At 47.4% G+C, this 19246-nt stretch overlaps 1 protein-coding gene across 3 annotated transcripts in view; it reads right to left on the bottom strand.

The window, feature by feature from the left end:
• MON2 (MON2 homolog, regulator of endosome-to-Golgi trafficking) overlaps positions 1 to 16844 on the bottom strand; it is a 100935-nt gene extending 84091 nt beyond the window's left edge. For 2 of the 3 annotated variants that reach the window (XM_004601659.2, XM_004601658.3), the window contains exon 1: positions 16298 to 16844. In XM_004601659.2, coding sequence (XP_004601716.1) covers positions 16298 to 16408 — 111 coding nt within the window. In that variant the 5' untranslated portion in view covers positions 16409 to 16844. The remainder of the gene's footprint in view (positions 1 to 16297) is intronic. The other variant, XM_055126066.1, reaches the window with a different exon arrangement.
• Between the last annotated feature and the right edge of the window lie 2402 nt (positions 16845 to 19246).

Genomic DNA, 19246 nt, shown 5'->3' on the forward strand with positions numbered 1-19246 from the left:
AACCGAAAATTTCATTGTTTTTAGGTTAAAATTGTGTTAGCACTTATTCAATTTTCATAGGGTGTCTCAAATACTTTCTCTCAAGAGTGTTTAGCTGGCAGGACTTGGAAGTTACACAGCATTTTACACACTGCCACAGAACAGTGCTGTCTGTGTGATAACCATTGGCTGCATGTGCTGGTTAAGTAGGGTTGTGTTCTCAGTGCAAAATACAGATACTGAAGATGTCACTGTCACTGTCATCCCATTGTTCATCGATTTCCTCGAGCAGGCACCAGTAACTTCACTACCGTGAGACTTGTTGTTACTGTTTTTGGCATATCCAAGACGCCATGGGGAGCTTGCCAGGCTCTGCCGTGTGGGTGGGATACTCTCGGTAGCTTGCTGGGCTATCCGAGAGGGGCAGAGGAATCGAACCTGTTGAAGGCAAACACCCTACCTGCTGTGCTATAGCCTAAGAAAAAGAAATGTAAATTTTTCCTTACTTATTATGATTATATCTGGAAATAGTATATGTAACTTGAAGGTTGAAAATGTGTTAAATTTAAATGCCTGGGCTTTGTTTTTTACTTTCATAGAACAATTTTAAATTATATATGTCAATGACATTTGTGGTTCACATTTCTTTGCTATGCTCTTTGGGGAGGACAGAGGTTGGCATTTAAGCCACACCTGGCTCAACCTGGCTCCGTGCTCCAGGTGCTTTTTGGGCTATGCTCAGCAAACTGCACAGTGCCAGCGATCATACGGAAGCCAGATGTAAGCCAGGCCAATGCCTTAGCCCCTGTACTGCCTCTCTGGTCTGATTTGATACTTCAATTGGACTGTTAAGATATAAATTGATGTATTTCCATCATTAGAAATCAAAACGTTTTTACTATTAAAAATAAGCTGCTTTCAGGGCTGGAGCGATAGTACAGCGTGGAGGCCGTTTGCCTTGCACATGGCTGACCCGGGTTCGATTCCCGGCATGCCATATGGTCCCCTGAGCACCGCCAGGAGTAATTCCTGAGTGCAGAACCAGGAGTAACCCGTATGCATCGCCAAGTGTGACCCACAAAGCCAAAAAAAAAAAAAGCTTATCTTCTAGTGATTGCTACATCTCCATAAATAATACTCATAATTTGCATGCATGTTTTCCCTATGTGTTTGTTACCTGTGCATTAATTCTGCTGGCTCTGTTTCCTAAGGCCAACGGCAAGCAGGCAGTAAAGGTTTAAAAATAACTGTGGAAGAATGTATGTGCTCTAAAGAGAATAGCACAGTGCAGCTCATGCTGTGTAGCAAGCTTTGGTTGTTTGTCGGCTTCCAAGCATCTGAAAAGTTCACCTTTGTCTAGTGAATTCCCAGCCTCGTGAGTTTCCGAGCAAGAAGGATTTTATTTTCCACAAGTGAAAATGGAAAGGCTAGACCTTGCTTTCCCACATGTCCTGGCGGCCGAGAGTATTCAGACAGAAACCCACCAGTTTTGAATGTCAAGGCTAATGGCATGCAAACGCAGAAAGCAAGTTCTTAGTTCTTCTTGACACCATGGAGGTAACACTTAGGTTCCAAGGGCTGTAAAAGGAGCACTGGCGTTGGCGCAGTGGCCAGTGTGGAGTCGTGAAATACGAGACGGCCACTGCTCAGCAGGGAGGGCACTAACGGTCTCACTGGCCAGGAATTCTGCTGCGAGTCCGAGTCCGTTTAGCCTCCCTTTGTTCCTATGCTTTTTCCCCCGAGGCTGCTAGCTTCAGCTTTCTATTAATCCTGTGAACCACTCAAGATTTTTTTCCAGTAAGTTTCATTTCTGCTGAAATGAGCCAGAGACAACTTCTATTGCTCAAAGCCAAGGCATCCACCACAACTGACTTTGCTAACATTAACAAATAGAAAATGTCCCGGGACCAGGAAGACAGGTCCGAGAGCGGAAGCACAAGCACAGCAGGGCTCCTGGGTTCCGTATGACATTGTCCTTCCAGTACTCCTGGGAGGACCCTGAGGACCAAGCTGGGAACAGTTCCTGAGCACCACTAGATACGCCACACCCACAAAAAAGAAAAAAGAAAGAAAGTGTTCCAAAATGAATGAGCATAGCAGCCAGCAAAACATTTTTTTTCAGAGAAAAATTTCCGCTTTTCTGATTTCTGATTATTTGTAGGTTGGACATAATAAAAACACTAAAAGCCTTTAAAAAAGGTGGGGGGGAGGCTGGAGCGACAGCACATCGGGTAGGGCGTTTGCCTTGCACGCAGCAGACCCAGGTTCGATTCCCAGCATCCCATATGGTCCCCTGAGCACTGCCAGGAGTAATTCCTGATTAAAAATAAAAAATTAAAAAAAAAAAAAAAAGAAGCAAAAACCAATCCTGGAGTCGGGAAGAGTACAGTGGTCTGGCACTTACCTATTCATGGCTGAGCAGGTTCAATCCCTGGCAACGCTAAGGTCACCCAGCGCTGCCAGGAGTGATCCTGAACAAACAGCCAGAAGTAAGCCCTGCACAGCTGAATGGGGGGAGGGAGGGGTAGAGGAGGGTGTAATCTTGGGTCCAGAGATAGGCACGTTAAGGGCATGTGACTTGAACGTAAGTGACTCCGTTTCAATCCTGGGCACCACCAGCACAGCTCGGGAGGCATCCGAGCACTGCCAAGGTAGTCCTGCTAATCTCTGGCACCACAGAGTCAAAGCGGCACAGTACCCTCCCTGCACTAAACTAGTGGCAGAGAACTCAGAGGGGCCCCTGGACATCTCCCAATGCCAAAAATAAAAAAAAATAAACCCACAAAAACCTTCTGAGCCTTGTACACTGCCGATCTGAGTCGATCCCTGGCTCCACACATGGTTTCCGGAGCCCCATCCGGGACTGACCTCCCAGAGCCAGACTAGGTGTAAGCTCTGAGCATCACAGGGTGTGGCCTTAAAACAAACTCCCACGGGAGTGTCCTGTATGGATGGAGGTGTCCAAACTAGATTTCCTTCTATCTCTCAGACTTGTGCAAAGTCGTCTTTAACCTCTTGCTTCAAAAGTGTCTCCCACTTTGGTCTCCTGCTCTGACCTTGTGTACCCACAGGACTTCTCAATTAGAAATATCGTAACTTCCCCCTGAATAATAAATAAATAATAAAAAGTTGCTCATCTTACAGACTTGGATAGGAAACACATGTCAAGGCCGGTAGTTTCGGATCTCTAGTTCAGAGGACAATCTGTGAGCTGAGAAAGAAAGCTTAGTGCTAAAACTTTAATCTCAAGAAATAGCTTTTCTCTTTCTCAATAATGGTTACCCAAATAGACACTCTACCCCAGCAATTCTGAATATGGACACTAGTGGCAAAGAAAGGTAAGGAAGAGTTCCTGACCCTCTTTCAAGATCACCTAAATATATTTTTTGTTCTTGTTTTTGTTTTATTTTTTATTAGTGAATCACTGTGAGGTACAGTTACATACTTAGGAACTTTTGTGTTTGCCTTTCAGTCATACAACGATAGTTTACCCACCCCTTCGCCAGTGCCCATTCTCCTCCACCAATGTTCCCAATATCCTCACCCCCCCCCCCGGCCCCCGCCTCTGTGGCAGGGCATTCCCTTTTGTTCTCTCTCCTTTTGGGTGTTGTGGTTTGCAAGAGAGGTATTGAGTGGCCATCGTGTTCGGTCTATAGTCTACTTTCGGCACGGATCCTTCAACCCGAGTGGGTCCTCCCAACACCCTCTACTTGGTGTTCCCTTCTCTATCTGAGATGCCTTTTCCCCCAGCAAGTGAGGCCGGTTTCCAAGCCATGGAGCAGACCTCCTGGTCCTTATCTCTACTACTCTTGGACCACCTAAATATTTTTGGCCTCACTTCTCACTTAGGACTGGAGCAATGGCACAGCGGGTAGGGCATTTGCCTTGCAAGTGGCCAACCCGGGTTCGATTCCTCTGTCCTTCTCGGAGAGCCCGGCAAGCTACTGAGAGTATCCCGCCCGGGCGGTAGAGGCTGGCAAGCTCCCCGTGGCGTATTCGATATGCCAAAACAGTAACAAGTCTCACAATGGAGACATTACTGGTGCCCGCTCGAGCAAATCGATGAACAATGGGACGACAGTGCTACAGTGCTACTTCTCACTCAACCCACTCTTCCTGAACAATCTCTCTTAATTGCACATCTTAAATTAAAAAGTGATGACATCTAGTTTGCAGTCTTGTCCCTTACCAGTCATCTAAACTATAAAATCTTTAAGGCTAGATTTAAAAGCAATCTTAAGGGTATTTAAAAGCAGATGTCGGGGCTGGAGCGATAGCACAGCAGGTAGGGCGTTTGCCTTGCACGCAGCCGACCCGGGTCTGATTCCCAGCATCCCATATGGTCCCCTGAGCACCGCCAGGAGTAATTCCTGAGTGCAAAGCCAGGAGTAGCCCCTGTGCATCGCCAAGTGTGACCCAAAAAGCAAAAAATAAATAAATAAATAAAAGCAGATGTCAGATGTCATCGCCTCACCCTTATATACTCCCACCTGGCCCCACAAAAACCTGCCGCTTTTTCCTACAAACTCTATTTTCCTGAACAGCTCTATTCTCTTCCAGGTCACTGGCCAGACATTTGTGTCTTCTCACTCATCCCGCAAGTCTAATCAGACCCAAAGCTGTGCTGTACATACACCCTGTACTCTTCTTTCCCAACACCACTTATATACCTCAGTTCCAAGTCTTCACCGCTCAAAGTTACAGCTCTCTCGACTCACGGGCATATCCTACCATACACTACCTCAACTTGTCAATGGGTGCCCGGAACTCACCCCTTCTCCTGTACAATGAGCAGGTAAGGATACCTACTTTTAAAAGGAAAATGAGCTTTTTTTTTTTTAGTTTTTGCTGCCGGGTCACAGACACGAATATGCTAAGGCTTCAGGCGACACCCTCACTCCGGTGTCTTCTGCTATGGCATAAAGAAGGCCCGGCTGGACCCCAGTGAAAATCAATAAAATCACCGATGCCAACCGCCACCAGCAGGCTTGGAAGCTGATCAGAGACGGGCAGAATCCAGGAGCCAGTGACTGCCCCTTCCTGGGCTCGGGCTGGAAAAACACCTTGCCCTGCTGGAAGGGCCAGTCTCTGGGCAGAGGTAAGGGGAAGGCGGTGCCAAGCCCCGCGGCCTGGGAAGGGAGCCTGAGAGAGGAGGACGAGAGCTCTGAGGGATGAGCAGGAGAATCAGTGACGAAAAGGGACTGACCCTGTGATGTGTCACAACATGTGCTGACAAGTTGACCGGGTCCAAAACTAAGAGAACCCACAGGCTATGGGGGAAGAGGGAAGCATCAAGACCGTCAAAGGAGGAAAATACCGAGAAACAGGGCTGCCTTCTCTTGTCTAGACACACTGGCTTCCATCATCCCTGACAACTTTCAGTACAAACAGAGGAAATCAGGGACAAATTCCTACAGCTCTGAAACTAGAAAGCCAGCAAATTCACAAATAAAATGTAAGCCTGAATTAGTGCTGATCCAATGTGACAAATACAGCTTTGCTGACGGGAAAGCGCTCTTAACAAGATGGTAATAGCCGCAGACCTGTTGCACAGGTTCCTCTGATTCTGGCCGTTCACAGTTCCACGAACAGAGTCAGAAATCATTTCATCCCTTCTTATTTTCCCTGGAAACTACAAAAAAAACCTTTCATCTTTATAGACCCCATATGATTTGTACCTGTAATATTTTATCCCATTCATCTTACTACCTGTTTCAATTCTAGCTGCAAATCCCAACGGGGTAAGAAACATGTTTCATGCATTTCTCTGCATTATTAATGCCTAGCACACAGCAGCGACAAAGTAAGTATTTCTAAATGTTCTAAATAGAGGGAAGTTCTAAACAGAGGGAAGAATGTTACTGCCCACTGTATGAAAAGTTCTAAGTAGAGAGAAGAATGTTACTGCCCACTATATGAAAACCCCAAAGGAAGTTCCAGAGAAATCCAGAGATTCAAAATACCATTAAGGTTACAGTTTCACTTCTCTGTCATTGTTCTGGTTAGTTCCTAGTCCATGAGTAAGTTCATCCTGAAGCTACTTCCAATCTTAACATAAAAACAGTTGCAGTCATTCCACATCTCCCACGTTTTTATGACAGTATTCCACATCTCCCAAGTTTTTATGACAGTATGTAAATGAAAAGTTCACTTCCTGTGACTTTTAAGGAAGAAAGAATATTTCCCACCCCCCTTCTTCGGATCATTCATTGGCATTTTATGACTTATACAGACCTAGAAGTAAAAATGATTGGGATAATAGGGCTTAAATTAGATAAATCAATAAATCCCGAAATAAGGAGTGAAACAAATTCACTTAAATCTAAGAGCTGTGAATAAAGGAAGAGTGGAGACTATCACCGAGGGAAAGAAGAGTGGATAGACATTAGTAAGAAAATTCTCAAAACTTCCTACAAGAACTATGTACAGATTTATTCCTTTTAATTTAAATGCTGCTTCTTTTCACAAAATTACTTTGTTAGTAAAAAATAAATAAATAAATCTGAAGCCAGAGAGATAGTTCATCAGCCACCAGCAGAAGGCCTGACTCGATCCCTCAGCCACTGAGCACCTCCAGGAATGGTGCTCCTAAGTACAGAACTGGGAGTAGGCCCCAAGCACTGACAGATGGAGTCGAAAAACAGAATATACAAAACAACATATTTTCCACAAGACCTATTGCAGGGGCTGGAGAGATAGCACAGCAGGTAGGGCGTTTGCCTTGCGCGCAGCTAACCCCAGTTCGATTCCCAGAAGCCCATATGGTCCCAGCATCCCATATGGTCCCCCGAGCACCGCCAGGAGTAATTCGTGAGTGCAGAGCCAGGAGTAACCCCTGTGAATTGCCGGGGCCGGGTGTGCCCCCCCCCACGCCAAAAAAAAAGGAACTACTGCAATACAATCACAAAATTAGAACAAATTTACCAGAGGTCCAATTATTCAATGGACATAGCATGAAAGAGCTAAGAAATGTGAAACTCAAATAAATGACAACCTAGAATAACGTACTCATGAGACAGCAGGGAGACACAAATGCCTGAACATTGGTGATGTTTAGATATTAGGTAATGTCAAAAGTATTCACAAATCAAGTCCACACTCTGGAGTCTTTAACAGATCTAGGCTACTCCCTAGAAGTCAATAAACTCCTTTTAAGAATGACTACACTGGGGCTGGAGCAATAGCACAGCGGGTAGGGCGTTTGCCTTGCACGCGGCCGACCCGGGTTCGATTCCCAGCATCCCATAGGGTCCCCTGAGCACCGCTGGGAGTAATTCCTGAGTGTAAAGCCAGAGTAACCCCTGTGCATTGCCGGGTGTGACCCAAGAAGCAAAAAATAAATAAATAAATAAATAAAATTAAATAAAATGACTACACTGAGAGCAGTACTTGAGTATCACAGGAGGAACCTACTGTTTAGGACGGGCAGCTCTGCTGTCTCGGTCCCCAGCACTGCGAGCAGCTGGGGCCAGGCACAGGCAGCACACTGTTGCCGATGGCCCCACAACAACGAGAAACAAAAGAGCACTGTGGAGCAAGGCCGTGAGTTCAACCTGGCACCAAGCACCAGCCAGCACGGGCATCCCCCAAACTCCGTCAAGTGTGGTCTTGGTGGCCCCCTACAGCGCAAGAACCACACAGCACCATGTCACGAGGCCTGAGGTTCAGTTGGCAGACTATCACTGGGAGTGGTCCTGGGGTCCTCTTGACAGGCAGGGAAAAAAAAAAAGGAAAAATAATTCCATATTTAAAATATGCCTTGGGGCTGGAGTGATAGCATAGCGGGTAGGGTGTTTGCCTTGCACGCGGCCGACCCGGGTTCAAATCCCAGCATCCCATATGGTCCCCTGAGCACCGCCGGGGGTGATTCCTGAGTGCAGAGCCAGGAGTAACCCCTGTGCATCGCCAGGTGTGACCCAAAAACCAAAAAAAAAAAATAATAATAAAATAAAATAAAATATGTCTTCACCGTAATAGCTGGGGAAGATTATGCTGGACAAGAACTGAGTGTTAAAGTAGGTAGAGGGGGCTGGAGCGATAGCACAGCAGGGAGGGCGTTTGCCTTGCACGCAGCCGACCCGGGTTCGACTCCCAGCATCCCATATGGTCCCCTGAGCACCACCAGGGGTAATTCCTGAGTGCAGAGGCAGGAGTAACCCCTGTGCATCACCGGGTGTGACCCAAAAAGAAACAAATAATAACAAAAATAAATAAAGTAGGGGTAGAGGGATATTCTTGATAAGCTTTCAGTACCATTACTGCAAACCACAATACCCAAAAGGAGGGGGACGGGGAGAGAAGGAGAGAGACAGAGAGATGAAGAGTGAAGAAAAGTGTCTGCCATAGAGGCCGGCTGGGGGTGGGGGTGGGGAACCTGGGTACCCTAGTGCTGGGAAATGTGCACTGGTGGAGGGATGGGTACCGGAACACTGCACAACTGAAACCTAACCATGAACAGCTTTGTAAGGGCCTAGCTCACAGTGACTCGATTAAAATAGTAAAATAAAAAGTAGACAAATAAAATAAGTCTTGGTTTTTGGTTTACATGACCGGACTAATGCTTTTATTTCTTCTATTTCATCAAGACACAGTGTTAAGAAGATCATGAATAAACATTCAACAAAACGTGATCTTTGTTTTCTATCACTGTTTGTGAGTTCACAGTGTGGGGAAGTTTGGTGGCTGAGAGCTGTTCCCCGGGCCAGCCAACGGCAACGACAAAGAAATGGGGGGATGAAGGAACAGGGCCACAGGCTGGTTGGTGATCATGGCCACTAATCCTCCTCCCGGCATTAGTTATATAGCAATCATGAAGGGTGGGGGTACACACAGGTGGGGCGGGGCATTACCGTAACAATAAGCAGATGTAAAGCCCCTCCTTCAAGGGAAGTTCTTCTAGATTAACTCAGGGACAAAAACCTCATTTCAGGATTCAGCACCCTAGATTACTAGGGCTGGAACGATAGCAGAGGAGCAGGACATTTGCCTTGCATGCGGCCAACCCGGGTTCAATTCCTCTGCCCCCTTGGAGAGCCCGGCAAGCTACCAAGAGTATCTCGCCTGAACGGCAGAGCCTGGCAAGCTCCCTGTACCATATTCGATATGCCAAAAACAGTAACAACAAGTCTCACAATGGAGACGTGACTGGTGCCCGCTCAAGCAAATCGATGAGCAACGGGATGACAGTGACAGTGACAGATTACTAGGAGATCTACTTAAGAGCACGAATCTAACAGCATATTGCTTCTCCTTTCCTTAGCTACTAATCCTTTTAAACAATCATATTAAATTGACTTCTAATATGTCTAGTCATTTTGTATGAACACAGTAAGAGATATATTAAGCTTAAAGGTTGGCTCTTCCTGGGGACATCTCGTTATACATCCCAGACTGCAGTCCTCAGCCCGGGATACACTTTCCTAACCCCAGCCAGGTCCTTATTCAGTTACTTCTTTTTGGGTCATGACAGGGTTTGTTCCATGACTGTGCTCTTAACTTCGTATACTTCTCACGGCATTCAGCCTGTCCCTTTTCGATGCTCAAGTAGCTTAAGGCTTGCCAGGGGTCCATCCTTCTCCCTCGGTGAGACCCCCGTTTTGGGGTATTAGGAATTAAGAGCAACCGAGCTTAAGTCAAGTAAATATGATGGCTACCCAGGAGTAAATATTATTTGGAGTCAATTAACTCCCATGTTACAAAAGCACAGCATCAACAGTCTTCCTGTGTCTATATAAAAAGGACATAAAGAAAAGAGAAAAGCAACAAAGAATCGGGCGTGCCTGATGGAACTGGGTGTGCCTCAGGAGCACTGCGGTAGGGGTAACTTAGCAAACCTAAGCTCCCTGCAGGAGGAGCAAGGACATACCAATGCTGTCCAACAACTTTCCTATTATTTTCTATCACTTTGATCTTTGCTTCTATTACTTTTCTACATGTAAGTCAAATTAGAGAATCCAGGGATAGCTCAGTGGCTGGGCTGGAGCGATAGCACAGCAGGTAGGGCGTTTGCCTTGCATGCAGCTGACCCGGGTTCGATTCCTCCGCCCCTCTCGCAGTATCCCGCCTGCACGGCAGAGCCTGGCAAGCGACCCGTGGCGTATTCGATATGCCGAGAAAAGTAACAACGAGTCTCACGATGGAGACGTTACTGGTGCCCGCTCGAGCAAACCGATGAGCAATGGGTGACAGTGACAGCCCAGTGGCTAACAGCACCTGCCTGGCCATGAGTTAGATCCTGAGTGCTGCCCACATGTGTCAAGCAGGGTTCCAACGACTCTATTTGGGACCCCCAGAACAAGAACAGAATTTGGTGTTTTGGGAACATGGTCAGCATGTACAAACACTGCGGCCAGCCGTGGAGTGCTCAGGAGCCACACCTGGTGAGAAAAACAGGATGAATGTGACATCAGAAGTAAATGAGTACTGGCACCACAGCCAAGGGTCAGAGCACTACAGCCGGGCCTGCCAATCCAGTGGTGCACACCACAGCCAAGGCGAAGAGACGCCTGCCCACCACCGCAGCAGCAAGGAAGGGAAAGGAAGGGGTGGGGGGGGGAGATATTTTAAAATTCAAACAAACTGTGAAAACATCATGGCCACATAGAGTAAATCATCGGCTTATGTTTGTTCCTCAACTCCAGTGGGTATGGTACTTTCAAAGATAACTCATTTAGGAAACATGCTACAGACTCACCACAAGTTTTTAATATATTATTATAAAATGCTCTTAGAGCACTGCAGTAAATTAATAAAATTTTCCTATAAATTCAAGTGAAAAAGTTATTGCTTATTACTTTCAGGCAGCAACTGCCTCGCAGGGGTCTCAGGAGAGGGGACGGGGGAGGGAACAAGGGGTCCGGGACCCTCTTTCAGGGATTTTCCAACACTGGGCGGTGGCAGTGCAACACAAGGGCCTTTGGGGTGCAGCTCAGGCCCTGTGATGCCACGGCTTACTGGGGCCACCCAGGCAATGCTGCGGGAGCACCCAGTGGGACTGCAAGGACGTACCTTAACCCCAGTACTATGTCCTCTGGCCCCTGTTTATTACTCTTGAAGATAATATCTAAAGTATTTGTAAGAAGATAATGGTGCCTGTTTTGGTTTTTTTTTTTTTTGCTTTTTTGGGGGTCACAGCTGGCGATGCACAGGGGTTACTCCTGGCTCATACACTCAGGAATGACTCCTGGCGGAGCTCAGGGACCATATGGGATGCTGGGAATCGAACCTGGGTTGGCCGCATGCAAGGCAAACACCCTCCCCGCTGTGCTATTGCTCCAGCCCCAGAAGAAAATGAATTTAACAAAACCATAGGCGTCTAATGTGTCCTTTCTGAAATGAAGTCAACAGCAGCATAAACAACAGGGTCAACATCAAAACTCCCCCAATGATACACAACACACAATTCCTAAATAAATTCATTCTATTCATTCTATAAGAGAGAAAGTCTTAGGCAAATGACTTTTTACTTTCTACCCCCACTTAATTTTTTTAATTGACAGTGTTGCTTTTTGGTTTTTGGTGATGCCCAGTGGTGCTCAGGGCTTACTCCGGGCTCTGCACTCAGGGATCACTCCCTGGGGGGGGTTCAGGGGACACATATAATGCTGGAGACCAGATCCAAGCCAGCTACACGTTGGGCAAGCACCCTACCTGCAGGACTACTGCCCTGGCCCGTCTACGCCACTTTTCCTACTGTTTCAGAGAGTGTCGGTAAGTTCCACCTGAACTCTAGAAACATCTCAGTCCATAGAACATGAAGTACTCGGGGGCCAGAGAGATGGTTCAGCAGGTAAGGCACTTGCCTTGCACACAGCTGACCCGAACTCCATCTCTGGCACCACCTCTGTTCCCGGAGCCCATGAAGTACAATCCCTGAGTGCCGAGCCTGGAGTAAGGCTGTCGCCCAGAAGATTCCACGTAACAAGAGTCTGTCTGGCTGCCTCCTTAGGGCTATTTCCCAGAGTTCCTCCCTGAACCCCAAAAGCCTCACTATTCTTCCTGGCCTATCTGATCAGCTCCTATTGTTTCTGCTACCACGTGTAAACGGATATTCGCGACACTGAGATTCCACAGCTCCCTCTTAGACGCAAAATGATTCTTTTCAGAAAATTAAATACTGGTTAGTTTCATCTGGATGTCACACATGAATCTTCATATGTTCATTTCCCCCAAAACATTCCACTCTGCCATATTTCTTCTCAGTGACCCACCCAGTTTCCCAAGTCAGAATTTTTTTTTTGTTCTTTTTGGGTCACTCCCAGCAATGCTCAGAGTTTACTCTTGGCTTTGCACTCAGTGCTGGGGGAACCATACGGGATGCCAGGGATCGAACCCAGGTCTGCCGCGTGCAAGGAAAACGCCCTACTTGATCCAGCCCCAAAGTCAGAAAATTTGAAGGCATCACTGATTTCTCTTTCTACCCTATGTAACAGGTCGCCCTAGCCTGGTAATTTCACCTCCTAAATTTCTGACCTCTTTCACCCCTCTATCACAATGCAACCAACATCTTGTTAACTTCAAATGCAACTTCAATTCCAGTGATCATTACTTTCTTAATTGTTATTTTTGTCTCAATCTCAATCCCCTCTAATTCTTTCCACCAATACTATTAAAATTGTGTTATTAGTTAGTTTAGCCCAGCGCTATGGCTGTAAGAGTATGTTAAAATTCATTTAATATTTTAAAATTAGTGAGATCACTAAAAACTAAAACTACAAATAAAATGTTAATCTTTATTCTACCTTGTTTTATTTATTATGTGGTGCCAAGGATCGAACCCAGGTCAGCCTCCTGTATTATTTTTCCAGCCCCTATTCTGCCCAGTTTAAAAAGTACTGTAGAAGGAAACATTCCTTCTACACACATGCAATTGTGTACACAAACTGTAGAAGGAAACATTCCTTCTACACAAAAGCACAGATGCAATTACGACTGTGTTGTATAAGCTCCTAAGAGGTCATAATAGTTCAGGGTGAGTATGTGGCAAGCAGTAACTGAAAATACTGGGCAGGTTAACCATCAATCAAATCTATAGACAGATAAACTTTGTTTACTGAATTAAGAAAGCTTTGCCATGGGGTCTACCCAGATCCAAAGAGAAATATAAAATTTAAAACTTAGCAGTTTCTTAAAGAACAAATCAAATATCGAATATGATAATGCTATTAAACTACCAAGGAAAATGTAACTGAAGCTAAGTATTTCTTGAAAGTCAAGGCTTTCCCGATGATCTTAAGCTAATGAATTCATCCTTGATTTTCCTCCTTTTTTTCATTCTTCTTCTTCCCCCTCCCCCACCCCTTTCTTCTTTGGAATGTCAGAGATGGAAACAAGGGTCTCACACACATACGGCAGGCTCTCTACTGCAGAGCTATATCCCCCATCCATCATCCTTGTTTTAAACAATAATACAGTTAAGGTCATTTTTTTAATTCCTAAATTAGGGTTTTAAGTAAATCAGAATGTCATTGGTTAAGGAGTTAAGTCAACTTCTTACAGAGGATGCACATATTCAAAATTATCAGATAATCACACCAAAAATTACTTTTGCCATTCCCTCAATGATTAGGTGTAATTACTACATAGGTCTTAGTGAATATCCAAATAAAATGTTAATAAACTTTGTTGGAAGTTCCTACATTAGAAATGGGTTAAGTTCTAGGGGCTGGAGCAATAGCACAGCGGGTAGGGCATTTGCTTTGCACGTGGCCGACCTGGGTTCGATTCCCAGCATTCCATATGGTCCCCCGAGCACCACCAGGAGTAATTCCTGAGTGCATGAGCCAGGACTAACCCCTGTGTATTGCCGGGTGTGACCCAAAAAGCAAAAAAAAAAAAAAAAAAAAAAAGAAATGGGTTAAGTTCTAGAACTTTGTAAAGTAGCTGTTTTGTAAATCTAAAAAAACATTTCCCAACACATATAATGTCATAAATGACAAATTCCCAAGTCAACGTGTAGAAGAATGCTGTAAGAGTAACCCCATTTTTCATAGGAATCATAAGAACTGGAAATAGATAAACTGTCAAAATTATGGGCCAGAGAAAGTACAGCAAGGAGGGCATGTGCCTTGCACACAGCCAACTCCGATTCGATTCCCACACACTACATCCCGCCCTTACCCGAACCCTCAGCCCTGTAGACATGATCCCTAAGCACAGAGCCAGGAATACGCCCTAAGCACAGAGCATGGCCCCAAAACAAAACAAAACAAAACACTGTTAGAAGTACAAAATAAAACATGATGTGATAGATATTTTCTAAACAGAAGCATCTCCTACAGCAAGAACAGTTGGATTAACTTGAAAAATTACTTGCTCGTACGTTTTAGATGCCAGAGTTTAAAACTTAATATAAAGAAAGAGTTACTGTTACTGTTACTGTTATCCCTTTGCTCATCGATTTGTTTGAGCAGGCACCAGTAACGTCTCTCACTGTGAGACTTATTGTTACTGTTTTTGGCATATCCAATACACCACAGAGGATACCAGGGGCCTGAGCGAGAGTACAGCGGGCTAGGTGTTTGCTTTGCATGTGGTTGACCCGGGTTTGATCCCACGCACGCCATGTGGTCCCCAAACACTCCCAGGTGTTGGCACACTCTCCCCGAAAGAGCACAGGCAGTATACAATGCTATATGAAATGATTTGAATTTCCTTATTTACACAGATAAAATCACACAGCAGTTAATCACTGCGAATTGACTTTCGTTGATTTACTTTTGATAATCCCATTTGCCATTTCTTCTAAGTTTTGTTAGAGCAAGCAATGTGAAATATATTTGTTATAGGCCTGCTAAGGGGACAGGTTCCTGGATGGCAGGGACTCTGGGACAGGTGATGGAACTGGTGTTGCAACATTGTATTCCTGAAACAATTGTACTATGAACACACTTGTAAATCATGGTATCTTAATTAAAAAGAAGTAAATGTATTTTAAAAATAGAAAAAGTCACTTGCTCTATCTTTCAACAGACTATAGAGATACAATAAAAACTGACATCAAAACTACGGAATACTAAAAATAAAAATCGAACACATCCTTCCAAAAGTGACTCATCTGGTTTCCATCTTTGTAAAACCAAAGACAAAATATTTGAGCACGAAGATATTTCAAACTCCCTTGGTCAAGTTTTAGAGAAAACACGCATAACAAACTATATTAACTAAAAATGGTAAGCAATTGCATTTATGAAAAGTCATTGAGATATCTTTTTCAAGGATGAAAAACTTAAGCTGCACTTTTAAAGAGAATTTCTGTTATTTTTAAGAGAAAAAAAATGGGCCAGAGGAATAGTACAGGGGTTAGGCGCTTGCCTTGCACGCAACCTACCCGGTTTGATCCCCGGAACTACCTATGATCCCCGAGACCCCAGGAGTGATCCCTGAGCCCTGTGAACTGCGGGGTGTGGCCCGATACCTGCCCAGCACCCCTCTCACCCCATCCCTGGCAAAATAAGGGAGAGAAAATTAAAATTAAACAGTGATGAAACGTTAGCAGTTCCCAATCAGGAGGTATGGGGAATTCTCGTTTCGTGTATAGCAGGAACCTGAGCCTCCGGGTTGCGCTGCCGAGAGTCCCGTCGTAACTGAACAAGCCCACCCCTGAAGGCTACTTTCCAGCACGAGCAAAATCCAGGCTGGAGCGATAGTCCAGCGTGTAGGGCGTTTGCCTTGCACGCGGGCGACCCGGGTTCGATTCCCAGCATCCCATAGGGTCCCCTGAGCACCGCCAGGAGTAATTCCTGAGTGCATGAGCCAGGAGTGACCCCTGTGCATCGCCGGGTGTGACCCAAAAAGGAAAAAAAAAAATAAAAGAATGAAGACGCATTACAGGGATGCTTACAAAGTATAGCTAGGAATACACACACACACACACACACACACACACACACACACACACACAGTTCGCGCTGAGAAGCATCAAATCCATCCCCACCACGGAGCTTCTGAGCTCAGAAAACACAGCACACAGGAGTCTGCAAATATATTTACATTTACGCTGCGGTTTTCCCGTTTCGAGGGTAGAAAAAAAAGGGGGGGCACCGAAATAAATCGAGTTTTACACACAACACACCTGGGCCGGCTGCACCAGGTAAACGGGCTCCGTCCGCACACTTCATCCCCGAGTCCAAAGGGCAGCGGGGGGGCTTTGGGGGAGGAACCCCCAACGCATCTCCCCTCTCCCAATAAAACCGCGAAGCACCCCCCACCCCCGGCTTGCACACCTGGCCCGGGGCGGCCGGGCAGGGGCACACGGGGGCCGCGCGGGGCCGGCGCCCGCGGTCGGCGCCCCCGGGCCGAGGTCGCGCGCGCAGCTCACCTCCTTGACAGGTGGGAATTTCTTCTTGCACTCCAGGGACAGCGCCCGCAGGTCGCCCTGCATGTTCTCCAGCAGCTTCTTCACCGCCTCGGGGCTGTGCGTGCCGGACATGATCCCCGCCCGCACCCCCGCGCCCCCTCGCTCCGAGCACGCCGAGTCGGGGTGTGTGTGTGTAGGGGGGGGTCTGCGCGGCGCCCACCGAGCCCCTCGCCCGCCCGGCGCTGGCGCTGTCTGTCACCTCGCCGGGGCCACAGGCCGCGCCCGGCCCGGGCACTCGGGCCCCCTGTCCCGCAAGCCCACCCGCTCCGGGGCCCGGGCAGCGCCCCCGCAGCCCCGAGCGCGCCCCCCGCCCCACCACCACCCGCAGCCGCCGCGCAACTCCCCGGACTTCCCGGCCCGGCGCCCCCGCGGGCACCCGCCCCGCCCCCCGCGCCCCGCTGGACTCCGCCCAGGAGCCCACCCGGCGGGCGAGTCCCCCCACCCGCTGCGGCGGGGCCCGGCCACCCCGGGCGTCACCAGCCAAGCCGGCCGGAAGCCTCAGCGCCGGCTCCCCGGGCCCCCCAGACTCGCCGACGCCATTAGTCGCGCGGCCCACAATGCCGAGCGCGGCCGGGACACGTCAGCCGCACTTCCGGCCACCGCGGCCACCGCCCCCGTCCCGGCCAACCCGGAGGGCGAGCTGCCGGCGGGGCGGGGCCGGGGGCGGGGAAGGGGCGGGGCCGGGGCGGGGCCACGCTCGGGGCAGCTCGGGGCGGACCCGGTTCCGGAGGCGCAGAGGGGGCGTCTGCCAATCACGAGCCTTAAGAACTGGCTAGGTGGGGCGGGGGGTCGCGGCGGGGCACCCTTTGCTTCGCTTGCTATGGCGACAAATGTCCGAATGTGGCCGCGGGCACTCCGTGGAATCGTTTTTCTTTCTTTTTTTTTTTTTTTTGCATGTTTGGCTTCAGTTGTATTCCGCTGCAGTTCGCTGTTTTTCTTCTGTGTTCATCATTTTCTTAAGTGTTGTCCCCTTTTCATTTCTTGCCCCTCGAATTTCTGCATTAGTGACCCCCAATTGACGCCTACCGCTGTTCGTTTCTCTTTTTCCTTCTGACGACAGGAATTGCAGTATCTCCAGAGAGTTGTTCAAAGCGTACTGGTGCACGAATGGCAGAGTGATCCCTTATTTCCCTACTCTGTAAACTAGAAGGTAGAGGACTGCACCGCTCCAAAGCCTTGATCGTTCCTTTTCCCTAGGTTTAAAAAAAAAAAAAAATCCCGAATTTCCCCTCTCACCTGCTAGGCGGTGCAAGATCTGCCCCGCCCCCTTTGTTGTTCCGGTCTCACAGCGAAAGTGAAAAGTTTGTAATATTTGTATTGTTCCCTTCTGTGTCTTCAGTGCTTGGCCACATAGTTACTGATCGATAAATATTATTAAACGATTTACTATTCTACTTTTTTTTTTTTAAGTTTTGATGCTTGGGGCTGGAGCGATAGCACAGCCGGTAGGGCATTTGTCTTGCAAACTGCCATCCCGGGTTCGATTCCCAGCATTCCATATGGTCCCCCGAGCACCCCTGGGAATAATTCCTGAGTGCATGAGCCAGGAGTAACCCCTGTACATCGTGGGGTGTGACCCAAAAAGCAACAACAACAACAACAAGTTTTGATGCTTTAGGGCCATAGAGATAGTACAGTAAGGAGGGCGTAGCACTGCCAGGAGTGATTGTTTGATTGCTGAGTACCGTGCCAGGAGTTACCCCGTGAGCATTGTCGGGCTACCCTCCCCCACCACACACACACACACACACACACACACACACACACACACACGCTGTGATGCTTAAATGAGGAACTGCTGTAAAACACTTCATTAGGTCTTAAGTGCCAACTACAAGGGCGGTTGAAGCTGAACAGAAAGCTGCGCCTCTCAGAAAATCCAGGTCAGTTTACTTTTCTCATTTCGCAACTGCAGAGTAGAAAGCAGCAAAGGTGAGAGGCAGCCTGAAGCATGATGCAGGTGGCTGAAGTCGTGGACACCACAGACAGCTCAGATGACATCTCCTTCCTTTGAGGGTTGGAAGAGTGCGGCATGGTCTGGGGGCGGTCAAGTTCGGCTGTAAGAGAGAAAGACCATAACCTTGTAAAGTGAGTACAGTTTTTCTCACCTGAAAAGAACCAAAAAGCAGAATAGGTGAAAGTAGCAGAGGTGGTAGTCACAGGAATCTTCTAGAACAGTGGCTTGGATGATTTATGCCTATGACACAACTTACGGGAAACTTGAGAGTTCCTACACACACACACGAACACACCCACAACTGTGAGTTTGAAAAGAGAAAACTTAGGTGGTGTATCTAGTAGACGTTATTCTTTATAATTATTTTTATTTAAAGACCTGTGATTTACAAAGTTACAGCGAGTTTTAGGCATATACTAGTTCAACACCAATGTCGCCACCAGTGTCAAATTCCTTCCACCAGTGTTCCCATACTCCTTCTCCCGCCACCCTAACTCCCCTCCTATACACACACACACACACACACACACACACACACACACACACGCACACACACACACACCCTTGACAGGCACATTACAAAGTACGGTGATTGCAGCATAACCTGCATAAGCACAGTGGGTAGGGCATTTGCCTTGCACATGGCCGACCCGAGTTTGATTCCTCCGTCTCTCTCGGAGAGCCCGGCAAGCTACCGAGAGTATCCTGCTCGCATGGCAGAGCCTGGCAAGCTCCCCGTGACGTTTTCGATATGCCAAAAACAGTAACAAGAAGTCTCACAATGGAGATGTTACTGGTGCCCGCTCTCGAGCGAATTGATGAACAACGGGACAACAGTGCTGCAGTGACAGCTATCCCATCCTCCCACAGCATCAGTGTAACTTCAGTCCTGGCCCTATTCCCACCTTCCTTCCCTTTCTCACCTTCTTCCTCTCCCCCTTGATTTATTTTCT

This window comes from Sorex araneus, chromosome 2, assembly GCF_027595985.1.
Source record: "Sorex araneus isolate mSorAra2 chromosome 2, mSorAra2.pri, whole genome shotgun sequence".
Lineage (NCBI taxonomy): Eukaryota > Metazoa > Chordata > Mammalia > Eulipotyphla > Soricidae > Sorex > Sorex araneus.